The 20750-nt window shown below is 37.1% G+C and overlaps 1 protein-coding gene across 2 annotated transcripts in view; it reads left to right on the plus strand.

Moving 5' to 3' along the window:
- Window positions 1-20400, plus strand: part of PCMT1 (protein-L-isoaspartate (D-aspartate) O-methyltransferase) — a 36027-nt gene extending 15627 nt beyond the window's left edge. The window contains exons 5-8 of one of the 2 annotated variants that reach the window (XM_062490018.1): window positions 3054-3174; window positions 7818-7903; window positions 9533-9749; window positions 18188-20400. In XM_062490018.1, the coding sequence (XP_062346002.1) occupies window positions 3054-3174; window positions 7818-7903; window positions 9533-9712 (387 nt within the window). In that variant the 3' untranslated portion in view covers window positions 9713-9749; window positions 18188-20400. The remainder of the gene's footprint in view (window positions 1-3053; window positions 3175-7817; window positions 7904-9532; window positions 9750-18187) is intronic. The other variant, XM_062490017.1, reaches the window with a different exon arrangement.
- Window positions 20401-20750: the final 350 nt, after the last annotated feature.

Here is a 20750-nt window from a genome sequence, read left to right on the forward strand (position 1 = left end):
TTCAGTAAATTATGTAGTGGTGAAGAAACTGCCTAGCAAGGAAGTTTAGCGTTTTTTGGATTGTTTTGGGTTTTTTTTAAATGATTGAATATTTTAGTTGTTTTATATCTTGAAAGAAGATATATTCTCTTGAGCAGTTCAGTTTTTGTTATCTTGTATGGCTGTAGTACTTCTCATTGTGATAAATTGTCATGGATTCTTGTTACAATGAGAACTTAGTGAGGCATAAAAGAATCTTGTTTCCACAGGAAAATACCTTGTGTATATATATATATAAATTGTCTTTTAATTTAATTGCATTATTTTCATGTTGTATTGCCCAAGCATTACTAGAAGTGTCCATTTAACCTTTTTCATGTTAGATATTAATTTGAATTTTACAACTTTGTCGAGTAATTTAATTTCAGTTGTGTTATTCAGCCTTTATCTAAGGAATTTTCTGTGTTCATCCCTATCTTGTATCAGGAAAAAAAAGATGAAAAAATGTGGGTTTTAATGGCTGTAGCTATTGCATTGTTAGACTGATTCATGAAGAGGAATAATAATCAGTTCTTCTTTCTCTGTTCCAGGCTTTTATAATTGCTTTATGATTAGTAGAGACCTTCATTAAACTGCCAACTAGATTTTTTGTTTTGTCTTTCTGCAAAGTTAATTTGAAATGTGTTGATACATATGATAATTTCTCATTTAGGTGTCTTTGCTACTTAGTTTGCTGTTTTCAAGCACCAGTCTGAGTCTGCAATCACTTTTGTTTCCCTGTGTTAAGAATTAGCTGAGAATGTTTAGGACTGGGCAATGCACTTGCAAAAGTATTAGGTTTCTGAGCGTTAGCTGCAAAATTAAAAATAAAACAAAAAAAATGTAGTTGAAATAAGTTAACCAAACTGCAGTTTAGAGGAGATCTTAAATGGCACTTAATTCAACTTGCTGCCTGTTATTTTTGGTCTGTGAAGTCAGTAATCAAATGCTACCATGGGAATGCCCATCCTACAAACACTAAAACTTTTGTTCCGGCTATATGTGTTTCTCATTGAAGTTATGAATGCATAAAGGAGTAGTCGTTTTTCAATAGGACTTGCTAAATTGTGGTAGTGCAGTTTTTTCTACTGAAACAGCTGTGAAGTCAGAATCAGCACAAAAAGGAAATATCTTTCCAGATTTCTTGAAGTTAATTCCTCTATCATTTTATTGCCATATGAATGTCATGTACCTCTTATGAATCCTCCTTGGTGGTTTGCATTGGAATAGCTTTTCAGTAGTGAAAAATTGAGTAAATGCTTTCATTCTGCTTGATAGCACTGTTCTCAGTAGCAGAAACTTGAAAGAAGTATATTATGGGAATTAATGGTAGAATGTTTTGCCACTAGAATTCAGTTGGGGATGTGCTTTTTGTGACTATGCTGATGTTGCTTCTCAGTGTACTTGAGATCTAGAACTTGTAGCTGACATTTGTGGCACGAGTGCCTCAGTGCACATAGGTGACAGCTTTACTCTTAGGATGATGAGAAACTCATTTTTGGTACCTCTGAAAAGCTGAATATTTACATAGATTAGTGAAGTATCTTTAAGATTTTTGGTATTTCTGCATAGTTTGCAAAATTAAGTTTATTTACGTTTGAAAGTTGCTGGCAAATGGAATGAATTACAGTTTTCATCCTGTCAGTACTGAATTTATGAAAAGAGCGGTGTATATTTTTATTCCTAACATGGAGATCCCAAAAAATTGTTCCATCTTTCTGTTGTCTCAGTTGCATGCAATTCACAGTTGCAGGGTAACAGACAAATGTAATTGATGAGGACTCAGAAATAGCATAATGGGCTGTCACATGCAGCAGGAGGTTCTCTTACTTCATCAGGTTATTTCATCCTCTGACCATTTTGCTAAATTTTCATTCTGTGACATTACTGTTTGGAATATACTGGATCTTTTGCCAGCTTATAGTACAGCTGACTGCCAGGCATTCCTCCAAAGAGCAGTCCTTGGCTATCATAGTGAAAACTTTGTGTGTGTCTTGCTCTGTTTCTAAGGCTGGGGTGGTGGTCTTCCACTCAAAAAAAGCTAACACTGCTCTTTTAATCTTTTCAACATAGGACTTGTTAATAACAAAAAAAAAAAAAACAAACCCAGGATAACCAGTTGCTAATTTTCCATGTCTTAACAATATTAAGGTGCAAGATACAGACACATGAACAGTGTGTTCAGGTGTGTCCAAAGACTGTTGTTAGGCAACATGGGCTGCTGCTATGACATTTTCTGCTATTATGTTCTTTGAGCTGGATCCTGTTAAAAGTGGTCAGATTTTTGAAGATTTGGATTGGTTCTGAATGTTTTTTTCTGGACTAAAGACAAAAGTCTGGAAGAAATACCTGTAATGGAGAGGTTTTGGTAGTAGAGCTTTTTCCCCTCTCAGAATATAGATATTTTGTGACCCTTTTTGAGTTAAGAGCTCTCAGAAGTTCCACTCTTCCTGTGGAGGAGAGCTGTAAATCTGATAGCAGGTTTGTGAATGCAAGGGTGACTGGAAGGTATTTTGTCCCTGACTGGTAATTGAAGCAATTGCTTCTGAAAGAATAGGACTCCTGAGATGATTTTGAATAAAAATAATGATTTAATCCTTGAAGTAAGGTCTTCTCTAGAAAAACCTTAATCCTTAGTAAGTTTTGTTCAGTGTGAAAGGAGATCAGCTCTAGTCTTTGTCCTTGATGTTGTTACTTTTTATTGCAGTTAATGAAAACAAACATGATCAAATTTAACTTCTAAAAATTCCAAGAAGAAATCTCCATTAACAATATAACACAACTGAATCACATCTCAAAAAGATCACCCTAACACCTATTTATAAAACTGTGCAGACACACTTTAATTATCAGGTGCTTCTAGGAGTCAGGATTTGTAACTTCTAACAGTAGTTTTAATAACATTGGGAAAGTATACTTCCACTTTGCTGTTTTTGTTTTCATTTTTATTTTAGAGAAATGAGATCAGGAAGTATAAGTACTCATTCTGTAAATAAAATTAGCAGAAATTGTTCAACTATATATTTTTATTCCAGGTTGGTCCCAAAGGACAAGTTGTAGGAATTGATCATATCAAAGAACTAGTAGATGACTCAATAAATAATGTCAAAAAAGACGATCCCACATTGCTGTCTTCAGGAAGAGTGAAACTGATTGGTGAGCATCAGACTGATATACTTACTAATTAAATTGATATTCTTTCTAGCAGTTGGTTGAAAATGACTGAATTGGATGTTATTAAAAGTTTGAATTTAAGAAGTTAAACCCAAGAAAGAGAAGCCAAATGAAAACTTTAAAATCTAAATTGTCTTTAGGCCTTTGAAAAACAGTATCTTCCTGCAGTTTTCAGAGTATGACTTCTGGTGATCTCAAAGACTATGTAATCATTCTACTAGTAAAGGTTATCAGGGAAGTGTTTTTTGGTGAAAATACATGCTGAAGGTCTGTTGTGTTATATTTGCTATTTAAAATTTGGGTTGAATTCACAACTGTTCTTGAATAGATACCCTGTCATCTAAATTTGGGTGTTTTAACAATGCCTTCACACTTCTGAGAGAATAGCTGAGAAAGCTGCATGCAAAGATTCAAGTCGAAAAGGTACTAGATTGGCAGTACACACCACTGAATTTTATTTAACTTGTTTTTAAAATTTACAGTAGTTGTCTGTTAGGGAAGCGTTTATCACCAAAGTGCTTTATGTCAGAGTTACTGAGGAAATTGTGCCCAAATGATACAAGGACAGTGAGTTATTTTAAATAATGTTTTATTACTAAAAAAATATTTGGGGGGATGTTTTTGGTATTATTTTTTTTTTGTTTGGGATTTTTTGTTTGGTCATTGTTTGTTTTTCTTAGAAGATGCAAGGCTGGCAGGAGCAAAGTGTCACTATTCAGTAAGTTTAAAAAAGAAGTTGAAGGTCTGGATGTTTTTTTGACGCTTCTTACAAGAACACTTGGAAAAAATGATTATTATGTGATGTTTGGCTCTTAGCTTAATTAGCATTTTGATTCTTGGTCTTGTAAATGAGGGACTTTTCTAAATGTTTTTTAAATAAGTTTATCAGCATGTATTCATGTATGAAATGCAATGTATCTCACTGAGAGCACTTATGTCTCAGAACTTCTTGGGAAAGAAGTTAGACTGCTAGGCCTGTAGAGGGGGAGTGAGGGAATAGTTTTCCGTTGTTGCTGTACAGAAGCAATTTTGACTTATGCTTCTGGTCATTTCTGAAACAAACTCTGGTGCTCTTGCAAGTCTAGAATTCTCAGTAAACATCATTATCTATACGATTTTTGATTACGTAGCAGAGTGACTAAGACACTTGTGAATAGTTTTGTTGTGAGGTACATTATAAGAAAGTACAGATGGACAAGTAATACTTCTGTGAATTAGGTGGAGAAGAATCTTTCAGCTGTGCTGGGTTCCTGGGAGCTCTGATGTGGAGCAAGAATCCAGTCAGCTGTTTATTTAAAACAAAAAGACAGCAACAGAAAACCCCACCCAAAACCTCCCATCCCAAACACACAGAGAAAGAAGTTGTGAAAACCGGTTGATTCATCAATGATGATGGGAGCTATATGAAATAAGAGCAGGTGTGTCAGTTGCTGGCTTTTCACAGTGTGCTTCAGACATTCTACTCTGCTTTGTCATATCTCATATGTGCCATAACTGCATTTCAGGAACACCAAAATTATTTTGGGATGTCTCAGTAGAATTGCACTGAGAAGTTGGGAATAGGTGTACCTGGATTAGCATGTCTTTGTTAGTCTGCTGGTCTTTAGGCTTTTTTTTTTTTAATTTTATTTTTTTAGCTTGATTTTTATTTTGTTTCTTCTTAATATCAGGAGGAAGCCTTTGAGGTGAATATATCAAGTGCTTCTACTTCCCAGTCTTTGGCTTACATGAGAGTACTCCTGGAAAGCACAGAATTTGACTCCTTTTGGATGAAACTAGACAAGATTATGTGTTCCAAGAAGCAACCAAATATGTTTGATATGTGGCTATTAAGACAATAGGACTTAAATCTAGACTGCAGTGATTATCCTGAAATACATATGTTGTATGGACGCCAGGTTCTCAGCAAAAACTTTTGCTGTACAGATCTGCTTCTATTGTACTGTACTATTTGCTGATGCAGCCATAGCCAGCGGGGATGAGGGATTCTAAATGACTGAGGGAAGTAATTTTTTTCTGTTTTTGTGCTCATGTTACAACTCTGTGTGAAACAGGTCTGTATAGAGGCACTGAAGACTTGAGTACTGTGATCAGCAGATCAGGTCTAGATTTATAAACAAGCTACAGAACCCTCTTATATCAAAAAGTCCTGACATTTTTTCCTCATCACCACCTGCCACCCACCACCACAATTACTTCTCTAACAGGCTGCATGTAATTGGAGATGTGAGTAGGATAGGTGACATTATTCAGGATGTAAACACAAGCTGAACACTTGGGCTGTTCTTTCCCCTTGGATGTTGGATAATATAACTATTTCAATTACATTGAATATATGAATGCCAGCTTAACTGTTTTTTAAATCATCTGGATATCCAGAATATGTGTTGCCATTGTGGGTGGATATATTTCTTCTGTAACGATAAGAATTTTTGTGGGTTTTTAAAGGGAAGAGCCATGCTGTGCCTGATGCATATGAAGGAGCATGATTCTTCCCCCCCCCCCTTTTTGGTTGGGTGTGTGCTTTTTTTGAAGGTGTTAGCTATTGATTCTAAGAGCAAAGGGGTTTGTTGTATTTGGGTGTTTTACTGTTGTCAGTGAAGTGATAAGATGTGCAGAAATCACATTCAAACTTCTCTGGAGAGTGCACTAGGGACATTTATGTCTCAGAATACATGTGTTCTTCATCAGAAGTGACAGCAGTTTCTTTCACAGCTGCTTCTTCAAGTTGGCAATCACTTCTTTTGCCAGCAGTATTACGGGAGATCACTGCTTCTAATGCCTGCTGTGCACCCTGGGGAATGAGGGTCTGCCTCCTTGTGTAACTAACATAATTTTTAGCAGTATCTACTAAGTCCATCTTAGTATCTTAGTACAGTGCTACTAAGATATACAAGTATAAGTTGACTTGACTGCATTGATGTGATTGTTCCAGTAGAGCCTACTTTTGCAGTCACAGGGATTACACCCTGGAAATACTGGAACTTTCATTACTGATGATTTCTGTTGCCATCTGACTTAGTGGAAAAGGTGATCAATAGGGATGAGTTCTCGTGAAGCACTGGTGGTACTTGCTTGGCAGCTTCTGCTTGTGGCCCTTGGTTGGAGCTTGTGCTGGTCAGAATTGATGATATGAGTATTTATGTCGCTGACCTCTAAGAGGCTTCTCAGCTTCTGAGGAAATGTGCTCTCTTAGAGACCACGGGTGCAGAAGGTCTTTGCCAGGGTAATCTTTAGGACTTCATTAGGAATACGGCAAGCACCTCAGTTTTAATTGTTTTGAGGAGCTGTCCAGGTCTTCCTGTGCTATCTTGAATACTTAAGAGTATTATTCAATTCTTGCTATCCAGATGGCCCTCCTTATCATGGATGTCAAAATGAAACCTGCTGTGGTGACCAGTTATTTTTCCTGCCTTGTGAGTTGTTGGAATGCAAAAAGTTGACAGATTTAAAGCCTCTGACTGGGACGTAGCACTTCTTTTGACTCTTTCAGTTTTAATTAACTTGATATTGATGATATGGGTGTTCACACAGAAGTCAAAGCTCAGCCCAAAGATGGGGAACCCCAAATTACTTGTGCTGATTGTAGGACTATGCTGATTAACCTCCATGTTTTTTCCTCTTGACTGATTATTGGAACTTCTGTAATCACAGAGTATGAATTTGTGGATGGTTCAGCCTCATTTATTACATTTGTTCTAAATAACTCTAGAGAGAGCCTGCCTAACTTGCTCTGATTTCCTGTTGCTTTCTTGTAAATACTGTGGATGCCGTATTCACATCTTCTTTCAAAGCGTAACACAGGGTCCAGTTTAGTTTGTCACATTTCATTGTGTTAAAAACCCCAACCTGTTACTCTTTCCTTCTGCATAATTGGGATAGTACGAGACATCTCTGATAAGGTGCTTCTCCATGAAGCTTCATGCTTCACCAAAGCTGAAGCAGCACTGGTAACCTCTGAAAACCTTAATTACTCCTAGCATCTTCGAAGCAGCTACCTGGAGCTTTAGCCATGAGTCAGACCTGGCTCTCTATGTTAAACCCAGTGGTTGTCTGCAGGAAGAATAGTGAGGCCCATCTGCTAGAACTTGGGGTGTGCAGAGGTTACTGCAGTACTGCATTAATGTATGCATATAGATGTGGGTTTTTGTTCCAACTGGTAGTGTACCTGTAGGCATATAGTCCATGGGAACACTTCCTTTGTCTTTTCCTCACCTTTGGTGTCTCCTGATATGTGCTTCTGACATTTAATGGTTTGGACTTATAATTTGGATTATATTTAGGGATGGTGTGCATGAAGACAAGGCAAAGCAAAGTGTATGTTCTAAGAGGGGAAATGAGAGGGGAAACTCACCAGCACTGGAATTGGTAGGGAACATAAATACATTAGTATCTTTTCTAGGTGGGCCATGCGTTTCCAAGATCTTTTGTTATAAATCCATGCTTTCTAGTTTCAGATACTTCAATATTATTTAGTATATTTTATAAGCATGTGTATGCACATATGAGGGTGTTTTGTTGCATTTATTTTACAAATGTGTTTATTTTTTACGTACAGATATGGGAAACCAGGTGTTTTCTCCAGTCCTTTTGAACATATTTTAAAAAATAGTGTTTTCTTGCAGTGGGAGATGGACGAATGGGATATGCAGAAGAAGCTCCCTATGATGCGATTCATGTTGGAGCTGCAGCTCCAGTTGTGCCCCAAGCAGTAAGCCTTTATGTTGTGTGTGTGTGTGTTTCTGTAATATCTTAGATGTAGAGAATGCTTTGCATACATCTGTATGTAAAATATTTGGTAGCTTGCACTGCTGGGAGTATCAGTGGGCAGTGTGGTATTACTGTATGGTGTGGGGTTTTTGTCTCTGTTACAATTGGGCTTCCTGTTGGTTTGATAAAGCTGTATGTTCTAATAACTCTGCTCTAAATAAACATATTTTAAAATGACATGTGTGCAACCCTCTATTACAACAAGGAACTGGAGCATTTTATTTAATGAGATAATTCAATTTTATCAAACACTGAGTTACAAAATTTAAGTGTGTTTCCCAAGTTCCAAAACACCGAGTCTGTTGAAAGTAAAATGCTCAGCTGGAAGTACAAAGAGTGTCATTTGTTCATAGCTTTCAGAATGGATAAAGGGCTGTTCTTACTAGAGAAGCTGAAGAGTAACTAGGGGCTTTAGAGTGTACATACATATGTACATTTTTGTAGATAAGATTTTTTCCCTCTTCCTTTCATCAGGCACATGGTAATACATAGCATGAGTTTTATATGCTAGATGCCACTTAAGGTTTTTAAATCTTAGTGAGGGATAGTGGAAGACTGGGCTTTGAGGTGTTACAGACAGATTGGATCTTTTCAGACAATGACCAGTGGGGTGGTGGGGGTTTATTTGCTTCAGTTTTTTAAAAATTGGTTGTGTTTTCAGTTTGTTTTTTTTGTTTTTTGGTTTTTTTGTTTTCTGAGGGGTAATAATTTGTTTGGGTTTTGTTGTTTGAGCTTTTTTGTTGGTTTTGTTTTTTTTTTTTTTTTGTTTGTTTGTTTGTTTTTTGTGGGGTGTGTGGGAGGGTGTTCCCAGCAGAATGTAGACAGATAACAATTTAAAAAGTAATTGACAGCTTATTTGTGAATGAAACAGTTAATTATAACTTTTGTTAGCAAAGGGGATTAAGTGTTTTTTTAGGACATCTGGGAAGTATGACATTTTCCTTGAGACTACTGCAATTGGCTGTCTTTAGCTAGGAAAAAAAATGCAAGCATTTTTCACATACTATATTTATGTGCCATTTATCTTAGTCATATTCATATATTCTAGACTAGTTTCATAAAAGGTTGTTCCATTCACAAAATGAAAGAGGAGATGTTGGGTAGTGAGTGTGTTGTAGACAAAATTTTTTCAGGAAGATAAATAATAAAAAGTTACCAATCTCAGATCTTATTCTGAGGGCTTAAGGGGAGATTCTGGGAGTTACCCCCAGAATTTTTGACAGTGGGCCTGTACTGATGCATAACTATTGAACAGTTAAACACTTTCAAAAGATTGAATCTGCTGTAAAAATAATTTGTGATTTACATGTTTCCCATACATATATAGAAAATAAAAACTGCAGCCTACCCAGTTAATTAAATTATTTTACTTTAATACCAGTTGTTGTACCGTGTTGCTGTGATGCTCTCATTTTCAGTGCACTTTTTATTTTTCCTAAGGGAAGTAGTTATCTATTGCATAAAAGTAGATAGATACATAGTGGCAAAGCTATTAATCTACTGTAACAAACTTTGGAACCAGCTTCTCTGAAGTGGCTGGTTACATTCTAATTTCTGTGTTGTGTTCTAGCTTATAGACCAGTTAAAACCTGGAGGAAGATTGATATTGCCAGTTGGCCCTGCTGGGGGAAACCAGATGCTCGAACAGTATGACAAACTAGAAGATGGCAGTGTCAAAATGAAGCCTCTGATGGGAGTGATATATGTGCCTTTAACAGATAAAGAGAAGCAGTGGTCCAGGTGGAAGTGATTTTCTGTTCCACTTACTTCTTCCACACACATGCAAGGTGAAAGGGTGTGAATTTTAAGCAGATAGACTGCAAGGCCTGCCTTTGCTGCTGTCATTGCTTTCTGCTCCTCCATACCATGAAAAGTGACTCAGTCTGCATTACTACATCACCCAAAGGAGGTTATGCTAAGTTTGAGTTAAATTAAAAACAGAAGAAAAATATTGCATGGGTTGCACTTTGTCTTCTTTGGACATGTTTTCTTTAGTCTTTGGTGTTTTGAAGGTTCTTATTTGTTGTTATAAGCACAGTATTTTCTAAGGTTAAACTTCACTTTTAATGAACTTTTTATAACTATTTTGCCCAATAATTAGGGTGAAGTGTAAAATTTTACTTAATAAATACTGTTTTGTCCTTTAAGTTAGTGGTAATTGGGTGTTCATTTTTTATTTTTCTGAAATACTACAAATGAAGAAAAATATTGGCAAAATTCTTTGTGGAAAATATAGATGCTCTTGCAAGCACTTTTCCTTTAGCCCCCAAGTAGCAAAAAGTAGAGAAGACAATTCCTTCTTCCCTAAAGTATAAATGTAGTTGAGTAGTGTTCAGAAAATTTTCCCAGACGTGTTATTAGAAGTCTGTCATCTGTCTCTACTGATGGGGCAGTATTTGTGTTTACCAGTACAGCAAACTCTAAAGGCCTTTCTAGAAGTAGGAAATGTTTCAGTTTGCTGAATTGAACAGCCAGTAATAAATAAATAAATAGGCTTAATGCAGCTGTCAGCTTAAGCCATGCTAGGCATTAGTATGTGAATGAACAAAGCAGCAGTGCTGTTTTGCTTCCTGGCAGAAAGTGCCTATGAATGTATTATTGGCATTAGTGAAGTGCAGAGATGTGCATTGGGCTCTGAAAACAACTCTTGAACTTTATAACCTAAATTTAGATTTTTTTTGGCTTTTTTCCCTTGATGTTCTGGAGTATAGCTTGTGATTTGAATATATGAATACTTAGTCTAACCTAGCAAAATATTAATAAAAGGTACAAGTAAAGCAATTTGCATACTGTTACTTAGTGAAACCTCATTTCAGTGTTTCTCAGATTACTATAGAGCCACCATGTACAAATTACTCTTGAAACAACATCAATAAGATACTGCTTAGTTCAAAGCTTGTGAAGCGTGCTTGTTATTCAAATGTTTTGTATTTGTTGTGCAAATGAACGCTTTGGCCTTGAATATTGCCAGTATTCCCTCAGTGTGGTACTCAGGGGTTTCCTGCCTCTTGTAAGGCTTTGGAAGCTTTCCTTTGTGGTCGGTTTCCTCCTCTGGCAAATGTTTTATTTAAGTTTGGAGTTCATGCTTCGCTTGCTCTAAAGAGTCATCTTCTTAAGCCTTCCTTCTCTCAGAGAGGTTTCACAGATTTTTCTCCATTTCAACCTGATCTGATTATAGTAGCAATTGGGATTTTTTTTGGTGGCAGCAGTGTGTGCTCATAAAACACTTTAAGAAGGGCTTCTCAAATGATAGTCTTTATCCCTTGCTACAAATGAAGGTGGGGTAAGGACTGTGTTAAGGACTAGAATTCTGAGGTTTTTGCATCTTCAGTGCCGTTTGGTATTTCATTTGTCTGTTGGCTTGAGAAAAGCTAATAGTTTGTCTTTGGGCTTTCTTCAGTCATGTGTACTGTAGGGTTATTTTGCTCAGAAATTAGTACCAGTTTCCGTGCTTTTGTGAAACACTTCTTGATTTTATTTGTTTATTTTCAATTTAAGAATTTACAGTGGTGTTATCAGAAAATGTAAGTGCTTAGCCTGAAGGGTTTATCTGCAGTGGCATAGAGGCTCTATCTTGCTATGCACATTTAAATTTCCTTCTCTGTTAAAGAAAATCTCAGAAGTCCACTTCTTTTAACATATGATATTTCCTTATTTGTCCTTTCTGTGATCTGAAGAAAATTCCCATTCCATGTACTTGGATAACTCTTAGTGTACTGCTGACCTTACAGGAGGTCACATCTTCCCTTTTTTTGTTTTTTCCTTGTTGATGACTATGAAGTGTATGGTCAGCCAGCTGCTGCTAAGGAAATTCCCAATTATAAGTCAGCATTTGCTGTCTATGCTGGCATCAAAGATTAAAGAGGTGGGTTTTTTTCACTTCCTAAATTTCAGTTTTTCTTTTCTAAGTTGCTCAAAAATCTGTGAACAGAGTTCAGTTAGTGACTCCTCTGAAAAAGCATCTCTAAGTGTTTCTGTAATAAGCAGCTCTAGTGTATGAGAGACTAGTTGCTGTAAATCTCAAATTCATTAAATGATAATAATTTTAAGAATAGCTTAATTCTGTGTGTTTAGTTTGTCATTCTTTTAGTTTACATTATGTGATTTCATTCCTAATGCAGGTAACTCTTTCATGACATTGAATGAAGAATTGGTTTCCCTTCATAGAATACAGCTGATAGAACAGCAGCATTTTCCTAGGCTAGCTGACCTTGCCAGGAAAGAAGCTGTTTACATTTTTGCTGAGCCATTCATGTTTTGAACATTCTTTAATGGGACTTTGAGGTGCTTTGGCAAAGCAGCACAATACTCTTAAGTGGTTTTTGAAGTCAAACCTATCTTGAGGTATTTTGTATCATACTTCAGTATGTAAAACTGGAACTTGCAGCAGAAGGACATCTGGACTAGCTGGAAGGAAAAGATTCCTTGGATTTCAGTACATTGCTAAATAAAGCATCTTATTTGTGAATACAGTTAAATTTCTTTAAATTTAGGCCATGATTTTCTAGTTTTAGTTCAGTTGCAGTAGTATTTTTTTAAGCTCCCAACATTAGTGGAAATCCTTTCAAATGTGACTCCCTGGGACATTTAAAAGTAGAATATACACAGGAACGCTATCTCTGGTACAAAACAAAACACACAGTGCATGTTTTGCAATCTGCTGAGATCCAGCAGTCATTGCCCAGTTATGTGATTATACTGGTAACAGTATCCTTTCACATAAAACTTACAAATTCTTTTGGTTTTTTTTACTGAAAAATAGGATGAAGAGAGAGCCTCTTGTGTTGCACATATGGGAACACAGCTTGATCGCTGCCTTATTGGCAGATCTTATATAAATTAGGATCTCTCTGATTTTATTTCTCTGTGAGAGTTCACTTAGTACTTGTATGGAAAAACAATTTTTAAAGTCACCGAATGATGGTCTTATTTAGGACAGAAAACACGTTTGAGGTCATTGAGTCTGACTGTTAACCCAGTGCTGCCAAGTCCATCACTAAACCATGTTCCTAAGGGCCACTTCTACACATCTCTTAAAGTCCTCCAGGGGATACCTTGTCCTGCTGGCCACACTATTGCTGATACAGAGGCATAAGAGAACAACAATGTAAATAACACTTAGCAATGAGTCTCTGTTGTGTTTTGGATTTGTTTTCCAGACAGACAGCTGTTTATAAATGTTAACCACTACTTTTATCTTACACATTGTATTAATAGAAATTTTTTATAAACGTCACAATAAATTCGTATTTGCTGATAAAATACAAAATTATAATGACAGTATGACCTTTCTGAGCAAAAACTTCCGTGACTAAACTGGGGCTGTTACTGTATCCCACTTACCTGTACATAAACCACGATTAACACCCTTTTGGAAAATGTATTAATTAGGATATATTTTGATAGGTTTCTGCTTAGAAACTCTTGCTCCATGTTTCCAGTGCCCCTGATGAGCTAACTGACCAATTTAATTTGAAATTAGCAGGTATTGTTTGCTGGTATTCCTCAGGCCATGCAGAATAATGATGATGGTTCAAGTTTTTATTTTACTTTGGCAAAAAGAATCGCTGCACAAAATACTTTAGGTTAAATTTAAGAATTTAAGAATCATGGATTATTGTGATGATTTGACCCTGACTGAATGTCAGGTGCTCACCAAAGCTGCTCCCTCCACAGCTGGACAGAGGAGAGGGAATACAACAGAAGGCTTGTGAGTTAAGGACAGGGAGTTAACACCAGTTACCACCATGGGTACAATAGATTTGACTTGGAGATATTAATTGAAATTATTGCCAAGCAAAATCAAAGTAGGATAATGATTATAATAAAACAAACCTTAATAGCACCTTTCCTGCACCCCTTCTCCCTCCTTCCTAGCTTTGCCTCCTGCCCCTCAGCAGTGCAAGGAGGCAAGGAATGACGTTTACAGTTGCTTAATCACACATTCTTCCTGCTTCTGCTGCTTAGGGAGATGGGTCCTTCCTCTGCTCCACTGTGGAGTCCTTCCCACAGGACACGGTTCTCCATGAACTCTGACATGAGTCCTTCCTGAGGGCTACAGTTCTTCATGAACTACTCCAAAGTGGGTCACTGTTCTTGGGATGCAGTCTTGCAGGCGCAGCCTGCTCCAGTGTACGTTCTCTGCAGGGTGACAAGTCCTATGAGGAAACCTGCTCCAGCATGGCCTCCTCCCTCCATGGGTCTGCAGATCCCTGCCAGGAGCCTGCTCCATCACACTTCCCACAGGTTCACAGCCTCATTTCAGACATCCAGATGCTCCAGCCTGGGCTTCTCCAAGGGCTGCAGGTGCATCTCTGCATCCCTGTGATCTTCCATGGGCTGCAGGGGCACAGCTGCCTCACCATAGTCTGCACCAGGGACTGCAAGGGAATCTCAGCTCCAGTACCTGGAGCAGCTCCTGCCCCTTCTCCCTTGATCTGGGTGTCTGCAGGGCTGTTCCTCTCATGTGTTCTCACCATGCTCTTCTCTGCACAATAACTTTTTTCTTTCTTAAATATGTTACCAGAGAGGTGTTGCTTCCATTCCTGACTGGCCAGTTGGCCAGTGGAGGGTCCATCTAGGAGCCAGCTGGTGTTGGCTGTGTAGAATATGGAGGAAGATTCTGGCACCTTCTCACAGAAGCCACCCCTGTAGCCCCTCTGCTCCCCCCACTGCCAAAACCTTGTCAGGCAAACCCAATGCAATTATGTAAATGTGATGTATCTGATACAGTAGATTACAGAAAAAATTCCTTTATCATACCAATTTACTCTCATTTTTATGATTGATCATAGCAAATAATATATATTTTATAATAGCACCTTTCCAGAGTAAAAAAAAAAATTAAAATTAATTAAAAAAAATTTAAAATTTAAGTCTAAATATTTCATCTTTGAAGTTATAAAGTGAGAAATAATGGGCTGCTGAAATACTGAATAGATGCTGTATTCCTAATTCATCAAAGACTACACTCTGAATTTCACTTTCAGTAATGACAACATGTTTTTCATAGATGAATGACATTGAAAAGGGAAGGTCAAATACTGCCTAATGGCATGAAAATTGAAGTGGATTTAAAAGAGTGAGATACAGACTTCCGATAGATTTATAAATGTTTGTTCAAATATTTAATTTGAAGGCCTTCCACTGGTGAGGGATCACAAATCTGTATGACGCACTTGTATCCCAAACTTATTGTTGATGAGATTATTGATTTCATGACAAACTCTGTCATTTACCTGAAATGTTGCTTATTAGACTTTTTCTGAGAATGTTTCTTGGTTTGTTGTTGGATATTCTTGAAGGGAAGCATAGAATCTTCATGCATATGTTTTCCCTAGTAGTAAGCCAAAATTTTTCAAACTTTCTTGCATTTTTTTCAATAAAAGTAATTTTGAGCTAATGACTTCTGAAATTTGCTTTAACTTGAGCTTACAAAGTTGCTTTAATGCCTTGGTTGACAGATAAGTGTTTCTCTTGCTAGAATTCCAAAGGCCTGAGAAAGACTCCTGTGGTGATTTAAACCCTATATATATATATATGTATTGCTTGCTAAGCAGGAGCTGGTAAGCAGATTGGAAGGAATACATGAAGGTGAAGAGAAATTATGAGAGTTGTGTAAGAGCCACAGCAAATAGCTGTGGCCAGAAAGAATACAAATTAGTAGATCTTTCCTGTGGCTCTAGAGGACAACAGGATAGTTTTGAGTAGGAAAGAGGAATCTTTTGAGTCTCCTTTTAAGCTTTGTAGCAGGATCGATTTTGTTGTACCCTTGGGAGGATAGGCCTGCATCCTGATTCTTACCAGTAGCTGAAACCTGGTGGATTTCATAGTTTAGCAGCTTCTTGATCCATACAGGGTCACCTCAGGTCAGCTGATGCTGGTTTGCAATATGTATTTATGTCTGCAAGCTGTGCTGCATTAGGGAGAAAGCTGACAACGGTTACCTATCAGGTGATCTGAGGCTTTTCTGGAACTTTCTAATACATGCAATCCAATAATGCATATGTAAATTCAATTCCTATCTGTAGAAAATAAATGCTGTGTAATTTTAACACATCGTGGATTGGTTTGGGCTGGCATGTTGCTAGTTAATGAGTATTTAAGAGCAAGTGAAAAATCTCTTGAGGAAAGCTGATCCCCTTAATACAGTAAATAGTAAATATCTAAAAAATAAAATATGAAAATCCACATTTTGAATGTCACATATAGGATGTAGTGGTCAGGAATATGTTAAAGCAATGAAAAATACCAACAATTAAAACATTAACATGTTAAGATAATTTATTTTCAATTTTATATTTATCTAATACTTGTATGTTTTAAATAGAAATATAATTTTGGAATAAAATAAATCCACACTTTTAATACCTTAAGTGCATTAGCAAGATTATGCAAAAGCCTTGCTAACATCTGCAGATGGGTGAAAGAAATCATTGTGTTTTTATAGTTTTGAAGTAAGTACAGAATGTTTCTTAGGCTTCCAGTTTCTTGAGGATCTACCTTGGCTTTGAAGGATTAAGAATTGCTTGTCACAGTAAAAGACGAGGGTTTTGTAAAGCTGTGAGTGTGTGATAGGAATCGGGATAAAAATCACACCCACAATTAGGCACAGGAGACCAAGGCAGCAATAGCAGTAATCATTACTTACAAACACTTCTTGAAGTTGTAAAATTAACCGATGATGCCACTCCTGGAAGTGTTAGGGATGAATGAAGCTGTCCTGAATTCACTGGTACTGCATTTTAAACTGAGTATCAGATGTTCATTTCTTTTTATCTGTTTAAAGTAATCAAATACCCATTCTGTGAGATAGGGAAGTATGGAGAGCTTCCAAACCTTTAGGTATAAACAGGTTTTTCTTTATCTGTGCCAAGATGTGTTCTTCTACCTCCTGCATTTTTCAGCTGTCTGTAATTTACTGCAGTGCTCAAAGCTGTGTGATTAGTACCTTTCTATTAGGAGGCAGTGCAAAGTGCAAAGAATGCAAATATTTATCACAAACCACAAGGTTTGCATCCCAACTGCATTAGATAGAAAACTAGCCATTTAAGCTCTAGTTTCTACAGCTTTTTCAGTTGCTTTTAAAATGTTTTGCATGCTGACATTCCATGCTGTATGATTCCTGGAGCATAATAATGTCTTTATAACTTAAAGGTTTTGTACGTGTGCATGTAGAACTGTTTTTGTGTATTACTTTGCATGATAGCTGGAAATACTACTGTGTATTGAGCCAGCAATCACATTACTGAGGTTTGTTCTAATTCAGACACTGTTTGCTTAGGCTAATGAGGCTGATGCACCTACTAAAAGAAAAATTGCAGCAAACTCATTCTGAATTTATAGATCATTTGCACCTTGTGAAAAAGAGGCAAAACACTACTTCTTGAGTTTTCCAGTGCTCAGAGCGGCACAGTGCACAGCTTTCAGATTTGATGGGTGTTTTGCATTAAAATTAATGCTTTAGAAATACTCAAACAAATCATTACTATGTGGTAACTTTATGGTTGGAATATAGGTTCTATGGATTTCTTGTTTCAATATGTTTTTAATGTCCTACAGGAACAAACCTCTGCATTTTCTAGATTCCTTTCAGTGATTTAGAGAGACTTTTTGATGAATCCTTTCCCCTAACTAAATCCCCTTTTGGCTCACACACACACACACACACGGCCTTGCCCCCAGCCTTTCCATAACCTACTCCTGATTTATCATAGCTCCTTCAGAAGCTAATTGAATTCTGAGAAAGAAATAAACTAAGTGGTACAAACTGCATGACAGGGATGCAAGATTATGTTCCCACTTTCTTGACAGACTGCAGCGGAAGCTAAACTTGCCTTTTTGGCAGCTCTAGAGGATGGGTTTTGCCAATACCCTGTCTAGTAAGTTGGCTCAGTTGCTTGCCAGGGTGTAGCAGAATTCGGATGGCAGGTAGCTGTGGTACTAGCTGTGCAGTATGTGAGGTTTCCTTAAAGCAAGTTATCCATTACATGTAAAATAGAGGGACCCATATTTCACAATAAGTCACATAATAGTATGAGATGATATGGGATTGCTGTTGCCTTTCCTTTTGTGCTTGTTTTTTTTTCTCAAATGCTTGAAGAGATTTCTGAAGTTTTGCTGATGTGCATGAACATTTAAATGTAACCTGATTCAATATCAAAACTTTTAAAATATTATTTCCAAGGGGAGAAGAAACATAACTGCATGTGTTTTCTTTCTACAGGGATGAATTGTAAAAGCTACATCATCTTGACCCAAACATAGTGTTACAGTGGACTGCTCATCTCCAGTTCTAAAAGCTTTTTGAAAACCAACAGCATTGCAGCTTGTTTTGGACTTCGTTATACTGTTGTTATCAGCATGGAAAAGCGTGGTGTTTGTTTTATTTTTTTAGATGCTCAAGGCAAATCTGATAAAGAAATGGTGGAAAGTTTTATGTGGGCACTGTTTTATTTAACATGCCTTTATTTCACTTTCATCTGTTCAAAGTGAATTTCTGCAAAACTGCAGATAAAGACCTACAGCTTGTGAACTCTAATTTTGATGGGGGAACTTGAACACCCACTTCTCTTGGCTCCTGTGTCCCTTGGTAAAACTGCTTCTGTGCACCTTACGACACTGCGTAGGTAATACCACATTTTCTGTGTTCCAACGTCTGCTAGATGCTACTAAAGGGAGATGAACTTCCTTTCTAAGCTTTTGACATGGTGTCATAGACTAGCATGTAGTAGATACAGTCAGCTGCTTTTTTACCTTAAAACTAGGCATTTGTACATATTAAATTTCAAGACATCAGAGGTAGGTGGCTGCTCTTATCAAACACTGCTGTTCAAGCTGGACATAACAGACATGGTTTTCCCTTTCCTTCTAAAATTGATTGATGTAATCTTGAAATTCTTTTGTGGTTTATAGCTCAGTGCTGGTGTGATACACATGGATCTAACTCCATAAATGTGAGGTGAGGTGTGTTCCAGTAACTGAACAATTTACACGATGTTGCTTTGCCAAATAAAGTTAAAAGCAAAAGGGGGGGTTTGTGCTTGTGTGGAAGATTAGGATGGGTAGGTAGTCTGAGATATGTATTGTTAGGTTCTTTATTAAAAACCAAATCCCCTTTTGGTTCTAAAAGAAAGTTGCTTTTGGCAAAGCCATTTGCTGTATTAACATTCTTATTTTTATAACTGTGGGCACCCAGGAAAACTTTTGGCTTTTTAGAAAGTGAATTCTGAATTGCTGTAAAAGGAATGCATCATACATGCAGAAAGAATTCTGGGCTCTTAAGTACAGATAGATGCACTTGTTCAGTTTTCATATAGAAGAATAGTTGGAAGGCTATAAACCTTGTTTTCTGCCCTAAGTTTTCTGTTTTGGTGCTGTACAATGTCAACAGCAAATTGCGAAGCAGTACAGTAAGGTGGGCTGCTTTGGGAATGGGGGGGAAGTGTGTCTTTAATTGTCTTGCTCAAATTTGAGCAACCAGGAATTAAAGTAAACAGTGTATTATCTTTTTTTATGATAGGAAGGATTATAGAATAAAACAACTCATAGTGATCATCGGAAAAAATACCCAGAACACCTTTTTATGGTGGAAGAGCAATAATTTTGTGATAGGATTAATCCCTGGAAGCATAAAGGTTAAAATTCAAAGGCCTCTGAATATGGAAAATGAACATTTTAAATAACCTGCCTTTTGAGGGCCAGCTCCATTTTGTTCTTCTGTAAAAAATAGTATATGAATTAATTTATTTAGATGTTTGTAAGTTAATGTACCACCTCCTGATTTGACTGCAGCCTGGGAGCACATGCACAAGATTAATCCTAAAAAGGAGTTAATATAGCACGTAATCTAGAAAATACAATCCAGAAAAATCCACTTGCGTCTGACAAATTTGTACTAACCCACAACCAACTGTGACTCTAGTTCTTGGTGTTGAAGTGAAATACCTTAACTGATGCATGCTAACGTTCAACCTTTTGGTCGCTGTATCTTTCAGTTTGAGTTCAGCTTTATTTACATCTTCTCACTAATTTAATCAGTTTAATGAGCTCAGCTGTATCCAAATTCCTGTCTCTGGACACTGTAATAAGCTAGCCTGACTTGGACGTGGTGTTAAAGCTGAGACCCAATGACAACTTCTGGGGGAGAACCACTTCAGGAGGTGTAAGGCTTCAGGGACCAAGGCTGGTGGGAATAGTGCACCCATTCCACTGAAGGGATTGATGATAGTCAAGGTACTTGGACAGAAAGGAGTATCCAAGAGTAGCATTTAAAAGTCAAAAATGGAAACTTCTCCATGATGGAGCAATGGTTCTGAAGTAAAAACTTGGAGACAAGGACAAGTTGAAATGCAGAAGACTTGAAGAGCTTGAATAAATGCTGTGTGAACTGTCTGAGTTGCTACTTTGCCAAATAAAACAAATTGAGAGGAAGCTGTATCTAGGTGTCTGTCTGATTTTGTGGTTGGTTTTGTTGTTTTTTAACCATCAACAGGATTTGACATATCAAAAAGAGAAAACATGTACAAATATACTGATTTGTTAACTGACCAAAACTGTGTGTCCATTTTCAGTCCATTAATGTATTGCAGCGTTACAAAGCCTGTTAATACTACCTGGAATGTAAGTGGGGGTTTTGGTGGCTGTTTAGAATTTCTCTTAGTTCACATCTGTGTGTTTTGGTGAACAGGCTCTGTCCAGTTCTGTCTGCTGTCCATAGTTGAATTCAGCTACCTTGGAGAGTGGTTTGCCACTTGCAAGCATTAAGGTTTTATCTCTTTCTAAGAGGT

The sequence above is a fragment of the Cinclus cinclus genome, chromosome 3 (genome assembly GCF_963662255.1).
Source record: "Cinclus cinclus chromosome 3, bCinCin1.1, whole genome shotgun sequence".
NCBI lineage: Eukaryota > Metazoa > Chordata > Aves > Passeriformes > Cinclidae > Cinclus > Cinclus cinclus.